Genomic DNA, 12,902 nt, shown 5'->3' with positions numbered 1-12,902 from the left:
CGGAGCCAAAGTGATTGATGAAATGGTCGGGCGTCAAGCCACTTGGGAAAAAGGGTCTCGGTGATCGTGTTGATCAAACGCGTGGAGTGAGCATGATGAGTGCCATCATCAGTAGATATACCACCACAGACCCTCGCTTTCTCGACGCGTCCGGCGCTGCAGTGCTGTGTTTAATCAAGGACGTCCTTTTCCCCGCGAGATGTGCGGTTGCGGGACGTGAACAAAACGGTCAAAGGAGGGGGATGTTTGACCCTGTTTCATCTTCAGTCTACCGGTCAAACTTCGGCCGCAAGTGAGGTAGAGCGTTTCCTCGTCGCTCTCGCGGCCTCCACCTCGCCTCGCTCGCACTGGAGAGCATGATCAGGGCGTACAGGACAGCATAAGATGTATAGAAGGTGGTAGAATACAAGTTAGAGTTACAGCTTGGTGGAAGTCCATGTCCCCCTTTGAAGGAACATTCTACGGTAGATGACGTCACCCTGCTGACTGATCGCTCCGCCGCCGCTGGCTCGATCCGGCCGTACTCGTCCCGGCCTATGTTTCTCGCTCCACCACCACCAAGCAGCTGCAGGCTTATAAAGCACATGCATCTCTTCTCAAACCACCTCTCTATGATCCGTACATTAACAACACTCCCTCTCCGATCCATCAGCCTCAGCACAGCCAAGCCCCGCACCCTCCTCCTCAACAACTTCAAAATAGGCTCCTCACTTTCCACCACCTCCGCCGTCAATATGGCCAGCGCAAAGCAGTTTGTCGATGAGGGGATCAAGAAGAACCATGTGATGGTTTACGGAAAGTCGTACTGCCCTGTATGTCTCTTGCCTCCTATCCTTGAGTCTTTACTTATACTACAGTACTGCCAGCGCGCCAAGAAGCTGCTCGAGGGTGAGACGAGCGAGATGGAGTACATTGACCTTGATAAGCGCGATGACGGATGTGAGTTACCATTCTTCGGTCTTTTTGTACCGCAGACCACAGCTGACAATCGTAGCCGACATCCAGGCCTACCTCAAGCAGCTCAACGGCCAGGGTACCGTCCCCCACGTTTACATCGGACAGGAGTTCATCGGCGGGTGCTCCGAGCTCCAGGCTGTCCCCAAGGACGAGCTCAAGAAGAAGCTGTCCAAGAAGTAGAGGTTGTTTTACAGAATAATGCATACAACGTTCAGGAAGAAATATACACAAGTATGGGCGACGAGGTGACTTGATGATATGCGTTACACATGCAGGACATCATTGATGTGAACCGGCCTGCTCCCCAAGTCTTCCCCACTACGTCCACTCCCTAACACTCCTCCGGTAATCTTCCACCTCTCAGCTCATTTCATCGCTGATCCTTCTGAACCCCACTGAACCCCAACCCCTTTTGTTCCTCTTCCACCTCTCAGCTCGTTTCATCAGTGAGGCTTCTGACTCTCTTCCGCCCCAGCACACTCCTTCACTGAGCTAAGCCGCCCCGAACCACCGCCGAATCCCCGCCAACTCCTTGTGCCACCTCTCCCACTTCTTCACCAACTTCTCCATCTCTTCCTTGGTCGGCAACATCTCAATATCCGCCTCGCCCAGCTCCACGCCCTCCGCCGCCCGGTGCAGCCCAATCAACTTGGTAGTGAGGATCTGATACGCAGGGTACAGCTCCTCGTACCGATCGCGCAGATCTTCCGGGTCGTCTGGCCGTTCCAGCTCCGAGGCGGTCGTGCTCGGCGTCCGGGACTTGGTCTGCTGGGTAGGAGAGTGGAGGTCGAGGGGTTGAGGGGGAGATTTGCGCTTGGTGAAATTTGCGATGGGCCGAGAGGGGGGTAAGGCGTCCATCGCAGCGAGCGTGGCCGCATCAGGAGGGGGAAGCTTGGGTAACGTCGATTTCGGGGCAGGTCGGTTCCGCTGCTTGGCCCGACCCCGCCTGCTGTCCTCCTCGTCTTCGTCCTCGCTCGACGTAAAGCTCGGCGACGGGTGTCGTCCCCGCTTCCGCTTCTTCCCGCTCCCCTTCTCGTCCGAACGGCTCGACGTATCCGATCGCTCTGCCTTCTCCGCCTTGCGCGACGTCTCCGCCGTATTTCCCTTGTCCGCCTTGGCCCCGGCCGCCCGCTTCTTGGTCTTGACCGCATCCGCAGCGGACAGTGCAGCCGCAGCCTCCCGAGGACTGGCATTTCCATTCGTCCCCTTCAGACCTGGTGCCGAGGTAGCCCGTGCCTGCTCCGCTCGGAACTTGGCCATCTCGCGCGCGACCGGACCCTTGTTTTTGCTCGACGAGGATGCGGCCGAAGTCGAAGTTGACGCCGAGGGCCGAGATTTGGACGAAGAGGGAGTGACGACGGGGGTCCGATCTGGTTGACTGGCCGTGGAAGGGGCTGGGGCTGGGACGGGCACACTTGGCGCAGCTTGCACCGGAGCCACAGCAGGCGCAGCCACCACTTCCTCCACCGGTGGCATATTTGCCGCCTCTTCCAGCTTCCTCTCCAGCTCCACCCTTTCCTCTGAGCCTTCAGGGTACTCCAGCTCGTCGAATGCCTCCCGAGCCATTTGCCCCACCTGCTCCTGCTCCTCCGGCGTGTAGCGCCAGGCCCCAATTTTGATCTTGGCGTATTGGGATGGTTGAAGGGAGTATCGAGGGGGATTCTCCGCGACTTGCCTTCCGACCTAGATGTCAGCTACGTCCTATTGAGTATGGAGAGAAGATGGTTGAGGTTCCGGAACGTACAACTTTGACCACACGCATCACGTCAGCCTCCGCCCCGCCCAGCTTGCTCAGAATCTCCTCGACACTCGCCGGGCCAAGAGCGAGGTACTGCACGACCCTCGTCTTGAGCGGGATAACCGGTGTCGTCGGAGCTACTGGAGCCGCTGGTCCCGCGGGGCTCGAAAGACTCCTAGCGAGCGGTGTGGCCGCTTCTCGGCGTAACTTTGCCGCTGCGCCGTGGGCGTTGCCGTTGCCGTTGCCATTGACGGGCCGTCTTTCCGGAATGGCTTCTGCGATAGCTTTGGAGGACGAGGCGGTGGTGAAGGGGATAGAGAGGCGTGTGGAGGCTGTGCCGAGAGGTAAGAGGGTATCGGAGAGCTCGTATAGCTCGGTAGGGACTAGGGGGTTTGCGTCCAGCCCTATCGTCCGGTCAGGCAGGATGAGGCTCTATCCCGTCAGCCACATCATTGCGAGTAAAGGGGCAGACTTACGAGCTTGGCATCATTCTTCACAATCTGCACACTCCCAGTGCCTCCAGAGACGATGCGCTCCCATACGTCCTGCGGGAACTTGACGAGGAAGGCGGGCTTGCCTGCTTGCGTGCTTGTCCCCAGCGGAAGGGGCTTGTCTGGCAGTGCCATCTTGGTGACTAGGTAAGGGCTATATGCTCATGAAGCTGTCTCTAGAGCTGACTAAGAGGGGGATAGAAGGTAGATGAGAGAAAGGAAAAGTCAAAGACAAGAAGAACAAGGCTGGATCCTCGAGAGGCAGAGGCTGGGCGGCGTAATGATTTCCGTCGGATCCGAGATTAGCGCGAGGAGGCCGGTCGAGGTGTGTTTCACCGACCTGTGGCGAGCGTCAACAACCTATATCACCGCGAGTGTGGCGCGGAGGAGGGGCTGGACGCTCGAGAGGCTGCTGGCGCTGCTGCTCATGGAGAAGCAGGCTGATGTGAGCTCAGGACAAAAGGAGGAAGGTTCGGTCACCCACACAGCGTGTGTGTATCGGAGAAGATTGTCGATATCACTCAACCCTCCCTCAATTCCGACCGAAGCTAGTGCTAATATCACTCATACTCATATCTACCAGTCCTGACTGCTATGCTGATCGCTTCCTCGTCTCTGGGAATACTGTTACTGTCTGCGGCAGCCGCAACCAGCGTGGCCCGCCAAGCGTCGCAGGGATACTTTCAGTGGGGCTCAGCGCCTATCCGAGGCGTCAATCTGGGCGGATGGCTCGTCCTCGAGGTGAGCCCACCTTGTCAGACCTAGCTGATGACCAGCCATGGATCACACCATCGATATTCGAAGACAAGCCCGATTGGGTTGTGGACGAGTGGACGTACGGGGCGTACTGGCGCGACAGGCGGGACACGTACAGCGAGATACGAACGCACTGGGGCAGCTGGTTCAAGCAGTCTGATCTTCAAGAGATGAAGCGTGTTGGCCTCGTGAGTACTGGTTATGAACGCGCTGAGGCAGAATACCGTCCGCATACCCATAGGCTGTACGTCCTCCTCCTCCGCACGCACTCACGCCAGACTGGTCCCTAATCCCCTTATCGACGTCTGAGCCATACCTCCCTGGCGCGTTCGACTATCTCAAACTCGGCGTCAACTGGGCGCAGCAAGCCGGCTTATCGGTCATGATCGACCTGCACGGCGCTCCGGGCTCGCAAAACGGTTTCGACAATAGCGGTTTCCGCGGACCGCGCGAGTGGTTCTGGAACCAGACGAATGCGGACCGGTCCATCTCTGCTCTCAAGGTCCTGGTGGCGGAGTTCTCGCAGGCTGGGTATGCCAATACGGTGACGGCAATAGGACTGCTGAATGAGCCGTTTCCGGTCAGTCCGGATCAGGTGGGATTTCTGCGCAAGTTCCTGCAGGACTCGTATGCGTCTTTGAGGGCTATACAGACGCAGAAGCATCTGGTGATCGTAATTGACTCTGGTGAGTGTCGGAAGAGGCTGGGCTGATGTTTAGCATACCAGGGTCTACCGGCATGGCAGGACTTCATGGTACAGGGGTACTATGATGTTGGGGTTGATTCAGTGAGTTCGGACCAGAAGGTTGAAGCTGATGTTCAGCATTCTTACTCGATGTACGCCCGGCAAGGATAACTCAAGGGGGTCGAGACTGATTGCAGGTTCAACAACTACACCCTCGTCTATGGGTACAATCAAGTCCTCCAGTGGTTCTGCAATCAGACGGACTACTTTCGCGCGTCAGACAAGACCCACTGGACCATTATTGGGGAGTTTACACGTAAGTCTTTCCCCCGCGGGCGCTTTCAGCGGATTTGAAGCTGAGACGTCAGCGGCGCATACGGACTGTGCGAGATGGCTGAATGGAAGATGTAGAGGTGCAAGGTGGGATAACAGCTTGAACGGGTCGTATCCGTAAGTCTCGATGGGCAGAGCCACCAAATGCAGCTGACAGGCACAGATTGACCTTCCCTGGTGACTGCAAAAAGAAGACTGGGTCGGATATCAGTCGATGGGATGGTGACTATGTGGAGCATCTCGCCCGGTCCTTCGAGACTCAGACTTATGTGTACGAACAGGCTGTAAGCTTTCCATGTGCCTCTCATGTCCGTCGCAGAAAAGCGAGGTGACGAGCTGACTTGATAGAGCGGATGGATCATGTGGACGTGGAAGACGGAAGAAGCGGCAGACTGGAGCATGTCGGCTGGGATCACGTATGGGTGGATCCCAACGCCTGTCTGGAACAAAACGAGGGGGTAAGTCTATCCTCTACGCTGAGTGTGATACAAGTCAGAAATGATTAGCTGACAGGATAGAAAAGCATGCGCGACGCTCGCCATGTCCACAGCATCATCAGCTATACCCGCACTTTACATCCCGGCGATCTCAGCACTGCTAGTCGGCGTCGTTGTAGCATCGTTAATCTTGATCGTATAATGTATCTGCCGGTGCGCCCTCGGCTCGTCCAGCCTCCAACTTCTCCACCTCATTCACGACCTCAATCTCCCGCACTCTGCGTCGTATGCGTTCTCGCCGTTCTTTGCCATATCGTGCTGCGTCTCTGCGTGCTTCCGCCAATGCTGAAGAGGCGCTACTGATCAGCAACATGTCCTCCCAGACATGAACATGAGCTCACCTTTGATGTTGCGCTTGTAATAACTCGCGATGAGTCTCTGATGCTATTCCTATCCGATGATACTGTATCCAAGCAATCAGGACGCTCTGCACATCAGCTCTATCCAGCACTGACACCCTTTAGGTCGACTCACCACACCCGCAAATATCGAAATGAACCGCTTGTTCGACATGTAAATCACCTCCCCAGTCCCCTTTGGCGGTGCTCTAAACTCATCCCCATACTGCCACTGCTCCTCCTGCTGTGCCCAGCCCGCTTCTGCACTTCTGTACCCCCTCGACCCCGTTTCCCACGCTGCCGCCCCGCCCCTTCTGCGCGCATGTACTTCGGAGCGCATCTGCGCATCTGACCACGAGTCTCTGACGGCCTGGCCGGTAGGGGACCATCCGAAGCCGGATTGAAGGTAGGACGAGCGGGACTGTGAGGAGGAGAGGAGGCTGTAAGCGCGGTGTAGCATCGCAAAATGTTCGGGGGAGGAGGAGGGGTGGCTCGAATCTGGGTGGAGAATCATCGCTAGGCGATAGTCTACAGGTCAGCGCTTTATCAGGCGCCCTTCTCGAAGAGAAAACTTGCATTGCTGCTTGATTTCGCTCTCGCTGGCGGACCGTTCCAAAGCTAGCACCTCGTAAGGATCCGGATGTCCCCCTCGGCGGCCTCGCTCGGGGAAACGATAACCACCGTCCGTTGCCTTCTCTTTGCCCTTGGCGGAGACTCTCCCCCTCGTGCCTCCCTGAAGGCGGGACGGTCCAGCTTGCGGCTCCTGCGCTGGGTCGGCGGCTTCCTCGTTTTCCGAGGGAGCTCGCGCTGCGTGTCCATAGCGTATCTGAGACCCACGGGCGACAATGCGAAGCGCCGAGGCGGACGAAGAGGCTATTGCCCTTGCTGAGCGCCCTATCATGGTAGACCTAGCTGCAGGTACAGCTCGAGCTAGCTAGCTATAGGTAGTGTGAGCGCGGCTATGTCTGAACGGCGAGTGACAACAGCGAACGCAGGAGCCGATCGATCGAGAGATCGTCGGACGGAGTTAGCCGCTCAGTGTGGGGCTCCACAGCGTCGACGTCCAGCTGAGACCACCGTGAGCTGGTAGTCAATGCATCTATCTTCCTTCTAGCAGCACACCATCCTCATATCCCATACCCACACAGCACAGCACCGGTAAGCTATTGGCGACCGGAGGGCCGGTGGCGTAGGCAGCCGCACGAGCTGAAGGCTGACGAGCAGCGGCTCCTTCCCCTCTCCTCCTCACCGAAGCAAGTCATCCATCAGTCAACCCCCACAAGCTTTTCCGCTATGAGCACCAACTCAATCCCAAAGGCCGGCCGCCACTCCATCGCTGGATGTGATCCAAGCAGCACGCGTTCCGTTGGCCAGCAGCACGCGCCCTGGTTGAACGAGACTTCGCTTCATGGTACCGGTACGTCCCCTTCTCCCCGTCCGTATCCCTCAACCTTACTGACACCCCTTAGATCTCGCCAACCTCTCGCCTATCGTCAAGCACGGCTCCCTTCGTCGACAGCACGGTCACGTCCGACTCGCCGCGCTGCAGCGGCTGGCACGGAGCGGTGCTATCCGGATCCCACCTCCCGACGCGCCGCCTCCCAAGCGACAGTCCCTCCTTCCCCGCGAGATGCTGGACAGGTCGCTACCGCCGGTTCCGCCCTCTCCGGCGGCTCCGAAAGTTTCTCCTCCACGCTCCATCAAGCGCAAAGCCGTTCCGGAGGTGAAGCGGAGTCTCCCACCTACCCCCACTCCGCCAAAGCCCGCCGCCGAACCCGTCCGTCCCCACGAGCCAATCCCGAGTCCGTTGGCTACGACCACGATCAAAAGTCCGATCCGGTGGCCTGGTCTATCGCCTAGGCGGAATATAGCCATCCAGAGCCCAGCGAAGCCGGCAATGAGCGAGGAGGTGATGAGCGAGTCTGGCAGGCCGAGGGTGATCGTCGGACCAAGGGTGAAGGAGGCTGTCGAGCGGATTGAGAATACTACGGTGAGCTATACAAGCCTTACTGTGGGCAGAACCTGATGTTCTAGTTCGCCTCCAAGAGCCCACTGTCCACGCCCGTAAAAGGTACTCTTCTGCCCTCGCTGTGGCTGACAAGCAGCCATCGGAGACATTGTCGAGCGACCTAGTGCCGTCTCGTCAGCCGGCCTCAGCACCGAAGCGCGCAAGATCAGTATGTTCAACTCAGGGATCTGCTGATGATCAGTGGCCGATGCCCGTTTCAAGCGCTCCAACCTCAAGTACCAGTAGACCAAAGCTATCCCCGCCGCTTTTTCCCGACCTTCGATTTCGCTCATTGCGCTTTTGCATGTTATTTGTTACCTGTCCTACCGCCGGCATGGCTAGTGTTTTCTACCTCTCCGAAATCTAGGCCGAAGCCTTGGTCTCTGCCTCGCCCTCGGCCGCCTTTGCCTTCTTCTTCTTGGCCACTCGGAGGGGCTGAGTGAGGAGTGACTTGAGCGTCTCGTCCTGCAGTGACTTTTCAGACTTGACCTTGTCACTAATATGTCAGCTTAGCCATGGCCATCCGACGTCGAGACTTACGCAGAGTACCAGATGGGAGGGGGCGACAGGAGGAGGGGTCCAGCGGGGAGGAGGGCGACTGATGATCAGCTCTGATCCAAAGTCTCGCAATTGTATACTCACTTGTGAAGAAGAATTCAGCAACAAGGGTTCCTGAGTTGGTATGCACAATGTCGTACGCCTTCAACAGACCTGTGAGTCAGCGTGATCTCGAGATAGACATACCATGTGCGACGGCCTCGCTGACACCCATACGTGCCCGCTTCTCATCGTCCAACGATCGCAATGTGAAGGGGAACGCGCCGGCCTTCTTTTGGATTTCCGAGAAGACCGTCCTGGAGGTCTTCATCTTCAATTGATAATTGACGTCTCCACGCTTGTAGACGGATGTCCGGGACGAATCGGGCTTGGCCTATCGTCAGCTGAGGCCAAACTCAGACTCACCTTGCCGTCCGAACCGGTAACAATCAAGACGTCCACACCGTACACCTCGCCCTCGGCAAACGTGACCGTGTCGTGCTCCCGCCTGTGCTCCGGGCTGGGGTTGATGACGATCCGCTTCTTGCCGTCCGTCACGTTCTTTTCGTGTTGGCAACTCAACATGCCCTCGACACCTGCGCACCCATACTCCTTGGCGACCTTCTCCACCGCCTCGGTCACGTCCCAGTTCTTGCCTCCAATCTTGAGCGTCCGCATGGCGATCTGAGCAGCCTCATACGCCGCCTTGGTGACGTCCGCGGCGAGCCCATCCGCCTTGTCGCCGAGAATGACGGTTTCCGCGTGGGTGACGGCGTACCCGTCCAGCTGGATACCCATCATGACCTTGACGACGTCCCCGTCCTTTAGCTCGACCTCGGGGTCGGACGGAAGGGGGGTAAAGTGGGCAACGACATTGTTGACCGAGACGGTAGTGGGGAAGGCGATACCCTTGCCGATCTTGGCGCCGTTCTTGGCCTTGTTCCACAGGGGTGCGACGGCGTCGGTGATGGTCTTGTCGCCCCTGCTATCAGCGACGCCTGGTTGACACTTACTCTATGCAGAGGTCCAGAACCTTCTTGCCGGCCACGACGGACGGGAGGAACTTTTTGAGCACTTCTGCAAGGACCTGTCCGGCTGAGGTGTACTTGTTCACACTGGATCATCAGCTTGTCCGCTTCGGTTGCGGGTTGGCGTACGCATCCTCGCTGAGACCCTTTTCTTCGGGCATCTCGGCCTTCTCCACGGCGGGCGCGGTCTTCTTGAGTTCGACTTCGGGTACAGCTGCCATTGTATATTGATGTAGGTGAAGGTATGGTAGAAGAAAGGAATTCTGGTCTAGCGAGCACATCGACAGCCAAATTCTACTACATCGGGAGATTCCCCCCGCAATGACGCAAGTCCGTGCGTTACTGTCCTATATACTTGTCCATCTCCCTCCAGACTACCTCGTCCCCACTAGCCTTGAGCTCCCCAACCAGCGCAATATACGCCACCCACCACCACATATGCACCGCTTCGTAATCTGTCATGGACTCCTGTGGTGCGCTGTTGGCGACCAGCTTGATGAGATCAGGTGGTAATACCTTGTCGGACGATACGGAAGTCGGGGCGACGTTGATGAGTGCTGGTACGGAGGCCGGCCGCTTGTCCCATGGTTTGTCAAGACTGACATCAGCTCCAGCGTGTAACGCGCTCACATGTAATGTATGTTCCGGACGTCTGTATCACCCCATACACCGGGATGAGCCGCACGCAGCGGTTTCAACGCGTTGGTCCACCACGGAAGTGGCTTCCAGCGGCCGTGGAACGCCTCGGCAATGACGTCCTGATCGGCAAAGCGGGAGGCGGCGATGGTAGGGGAGGTGTGAAGAAAGTGAATGAGCTCTTTGAGGGTGGACGCCATGGGCTGGAGGACAACGAGACCCGAGTTGAGAAGGTGGCTGGTGCGCGGGCCGTCTTTTTTGGGGATGGCTGGCTGGTCGAGCGTTTCAGTGCGAGATTGTAATGAGATGGCGCAGTTGGCGGGGATCCTGATATCAGCCGAGCTCAAACATAGACTTACCAGTCGGCAGGGTAATGAGCGATTTTGAATGGATTGCAAACGCACGCCGGCGCAGCAGCTATCCAGTCTGGCCCCGGCAGCTCCATATCGAAAAGCTCATCCATGGGGCGCAGGAACAGCATGTCCGAATCGATCAGGATGACCCGCTCAAACTCGGTCAGGCCAAACACGGCGAGCTTGGTCCAGGCGTCGTTGAAGCGGTTGAAGGAGGTGTCGAAGCCCGAGTGCTGTCCCTCGGCGGGGGAGATGTGGTCCACGTCGATAATCCGCATACCGGACCGCTGGATGACGTCTCGACTGGACGCGGGGAGGGTGTCGGTCGCCATGATCACCAAGGGGTACTTGGAGACCGCTTGCAACGTGCGCTGCAGCACGAGGGCGCCTGGGGTCAGCTGAGAGGCATGGGGAGCGTACCTGCCAGGTAGGTTGGCTGGGTCAACAGCGTAGCCCATGCTTTGGGAGCGGTCGGAGCTATTGTCATGGTGAGTGGGCAGAAGCAAGGTAAGAGGAGACCTATCACGTTTACAGGAGACTTTTTGAATGATCGGCGATCTGGATGTTGTGATGAGTCACATTTACGTACACCCCAGATCTTCAGCGATAGTTGCGGCTGTGGCTGTACCTCCATCGGTAACCTCGCATCCTCACCCTGCTTCAGCTTTGTGCTTAGGGAGGGAAAGCGCCGGAGGAATCCTGCAGCGGCTCTCTGGCTTTCCCGGAGCTGAAGAGGTCCGAGACGAGACGAGTATACCTGACAAGAGATCGCTACATGGTGTTGAAAGCCCGAGATCTACGCCTAGTAATACTGACCAGTGAAGCCTGGAACAATCTCCTTGCCATGCGAGTTATCCCATGACTGTCCCTTGGTCTGCTGCCACTTTTGCTTGAGCGTGGTGAATTCTGTACATCAGCGCTCGATACACAGGACAGACTCACCGCCCATGGTTGGCACCTTGTGACCGCCCTTCTCAAACTCATTCTGGGTATATCCCTCCCGCTGAAGGACTGGCGACGCGACCGTGGCCAGCGGGAGATCGTTCTGCGGCCGGGCAAAGTAGAGGAGGCCGAGCCGGTCGACATGGCGCTGGTCCGCCGGGGGAAGACTGACGCGGTGGACGGTGGATTTGATGTAGCCTCCGGTGAGGAAGGAGAGGGCGTCACACGTGTTGACGGTGAGACTCCCGTCCAGAGGTCTGGCCCACTTCCAGTCGCCCGTCACGTGGTCGCGGATCTGCAGCGCGGCGACGGGTTGACGGAAGAGGAGAGTGATGGTCCCGAGGTCGGTGTGGCCTCGCGACCAGAGCCCGTCCGCGAGCTGCTCAATTTCGGGCGGGGTGAACTTGGTGTACTTCATGTACCGGAGGTGACTCTCGTCGTGGGTGTTCCACTGGTGGGTGCGGGTGAAGAAGTCTGGGGGGAGCTCGAGCGCGAGCGCGATGAGGTGGAGGAGGGGGTCGAGCACTTTGTCGTGCAGGTTCTGATATCAGCTAGGTAGTAAGTAGACTCACCTGTGCAAATCCCTCAATCTCATCCTTGTTCTCCTTGAGCAAGTCCGGCAACGGCTGAGTGATCCGCCCATCATTCGTCGCCATGTTCCACACCTCCGTCTTGTCCTTTAGGCCCCCGCTGAGCAGTCTCCGTCCCGCCGGGCGATACCCGTTATAGTCCCCCGAGTCGAGGTCCGGCTCGTACTTGAGCTTCTCCTCCAGCGGGAGCTGGTAGAATTGCTTGCCGAGCGAGAACTGCCGATCGACCGCGGATTGGGAGATCCCGTAGTTGATGACGTAGAAGAAGCCTTTGGTCCGGATGACTTCGATGAGGGTTTGGGCCAGCGCCGCGTTGGCTTCGGGGGAGGTGTTGTACTCCGCCAGGTCGATGGTGGGGAGTTCGGCCCAGTCGAGATTCTCCTTGGTCTCGGGAACGTGAGAGAATTGGTAGGATTGGGGGACGGCGACGGGCATGATAGGTGAGCTGGGTTAAGATGGGGTGGAGAGACAGAAGTGTGGATGAGGGGGGAGTTCTTGACTGGACAGTCTCTTGTATCACTGCGCGCTCTATATCGGCTGAGACGGCCGAGGTGGACATATCTTCGTTCGGGCTAGCGGCGGCATGGCAGCGATAACCCAGCTGCTGAGTAACGAGCGGAAGTACCATTCCGGCAGAGCGGAAGGCAGCATGGCGTCAGTATGGCGTCAATCCCTCGGTGAGCTCAACATCTGACACCATTGCAATTGCTCGGCGCTGGGTGCTGCTGATCGCTGACAGCGCTGGCTGGCGCAAGCCTGCGGCCATATCCAATCCGCTTCCGACGGAGCGCGGAGATGAGCGGCTGTACGTAAAGGCCATCACCCTCGCTGATGCCATCGACGACCATATTGACGCCAGCGCTCTCCTGCGATTTGATTATGCGCCTTATCTCTACAGTCTACACCGCATCCACGTCTGGCCGCTCAATCACGCCATGCGTCCTATCATTGATGCTGACTTCCTCCGCGCTGCTGAGCCGGATAAATCTCGCTTGCAGCCTATCTACCGGGTT

General features: G+C 57.9%; 8 protein-coding genes across 8 annotated transcripts; 3 read left to right on the top strand and 5 right to left on the bottom strand.

Moving 5' to 3' along the window:
- Positions 1-734: 734 nt before the first annotated feature.
- MKK02DRAFT_25001 (putative glutathione transferase) lies at positions 735-1,137 on the top strand (the record flags this gene model as incomplete). Its single annotated transcript, XM_053086970.1, has 3 exons — positions 735-812; positions 858-939; positions 995-1,137. The coding sequence occupies 3 exons, from the start codon at positions 735-737 to the stop codon at positions 1,135-1,137; spliced, it is 303 nt and encodes a 100-aa protein (XP_052945182.1).
- Positions 1,138-1,449: 312 nt separating this feature from the next.
- MKK02DRAFT_32836 (uncharacterized protein) lies at positions 1,450-3,321 on the bottom strand (the record flags this gene model as incomplete). Its single annotated transcript, XM_053088587.1, has 3 exons — positions 1,450-2,640; positions 2,702-3,127; positions 3,172-3,321. The coding sequence occupies 3 exons, from the start codon at positions 3,319-3,321 to the stop codon at positions 1,450-1,452; spliced, it is 1,767 nt and encodes a 588-aa protein (XP_052945181.1).
- Positions 3,322-3,780: 459 nt separating this feature from the next.
- Positions 3,781-5,422, top strand: MKK02DRAFT_25582 (putative glucan 1,3-beta-glucosidase; the record flags this gene model as incomplete). Its single annotated transcript, XM_053087061.1, has 9 exons — positions 3,781-3,927; positions 3,963-4,130; positions 4,162-4,186; positions 4,221-4,628; positions 4,662-4,714; positions 4,805-4,943; positions 4,996-5,068; positions 5,118-5,244; positions 5,309-5,422. 9 exons carry the CDS (start codon positions 3,781-3,783, stop codon positions 5,420-5,422), a joined length of 1,254 nt encoding a protein of 417 aa, XP_052945180.1.
- Positions 5,423-5,581: 159 nt separating this feature from the next.
- On the bottom strand, positions 5,582-6,696 carry MKK02DRAFT_44090 (uncharacterized protein; the record flags this gene model as incomplete). The annotated part of the gene is made up of 4 exons (XM_053092764.1): positions 5,582-5,753; positions 5,799-5,884; positions 5,932-6,323; positions 6,477-6,696. The coding sequence occupies 4 exons, from the start codon at positions 6,694-6,696 to the stop codon at positions 5,582-5,584; spliced, it is 870 nt and encodes a 289-aa protein (XP_052945179.1).
- Positions 6,697-7,088: 392 nt separating this feature from the next.
- On the top strand, positions 7,089-8,049 carry MKK02DRAFT_44089 (uncharacterized protein; the record flags this gene model as incomplete). The annotated part of the gene is made up of 5 exons (XM_053092763.1): positions 7,089-7,212; positions 7,265-7,785; positions 7,830-7,866; positions 7,901-7,972; positions 8,006-8,049. 5 exons carry the CDS (start codon positions 7,089-7,091, stop codon positions 8,047-8,049), a joined length of 798 nt encoding a protein of 265 aa, XP_052945178.1.
- A 117-nt stretch (positions 8,050-8,166) lies between these two features.
- On the bottom strand, positions 8,167-9,589 carry MKK02DRAFT_26238 (peptidase M24, structural domain-containing protein; the record flags this gene model as incomplete). The annotated part of the gene is made up of 7 exons (XM_053087160.1): positions 8,167-8,299; positions 8,344-8,401; positions 8,446-8,514; positions 8,548-8,734; positions 8,767-9,322; positions 9,354-9,455; positions 9,498-9,589. The coding sequence occupies 7 exons, from the start codon at positions 9,587-9,589 to the stop codon at positions 8,167-8,169; spliced, it is 1,197 nt and encodes a 398-aa protein (XP_052945177.1).
- A 118-nt stretch (positions 9,590-9,707) lies between these two features.
- MKK02DRAFT_44087 (galactinol synthase) lies at positions 9,708-10,844 on the bottom strand (the record flags this gene model as incomplete). The annotated part of the gene is made up of 4 exons (XM_053092762.1): positions 9,708-9,966; positions 9,999-10,331; positions 10,364-10,745; positions 10,778-10,844. 4 exons carry the CDS (start codon positions 10,842-10,844, stop codon positions 9,708-9,710), a joined length of 1,041 nt encoding a protein of 346 aa, XP_052945176.1.
- Positions 10,845-11,159: 315 nt separating this feature from the next.
- MKK02DRAFT_27734 (2OG-Fe(II) oxygenase) lies at positions 11,160-12,324 on the bottom strand (the record flags this gene model as incomplete). The annotated part of the gene is made up of 3 exons (XM_053087387.1): positions 11,160-11,263; positions 11,300-11,840; positions 11,872-12,324. The coding sequence occupies 3 exons, from the start codon at positions 12,322-12,324 to the stop codon at positions 11,160-11,162; spliced, it is 1,098 nt and encodes a 365-aa protein (XP_052945175.1).
- Positions 12,325-12,902: the final 578 nt, after the last annotated feature.

The sequence above is a fragment of the Dioszegia hungarica genome (genome assembly GCF_025882075.1).
Source record: "Dioszegia hungarica strain PDD-24b-2 chromosome Unknown MKK02contig_8, whole genome shotgun sequence".
Taxonomy (NCBI): domain Eukaryota; kingdom Fungi; phylum Basidiomycota; class Tremellomycetes; order Tremellales; family Bulleribasidiaceae; genus Dioszegia; species Dioszegia hungarica.
The sequence above is the reverse complement of the archived record's forward strand: the minus strand, read 5'-3'. Positions and strand labels throughout refer to the sequence as shown.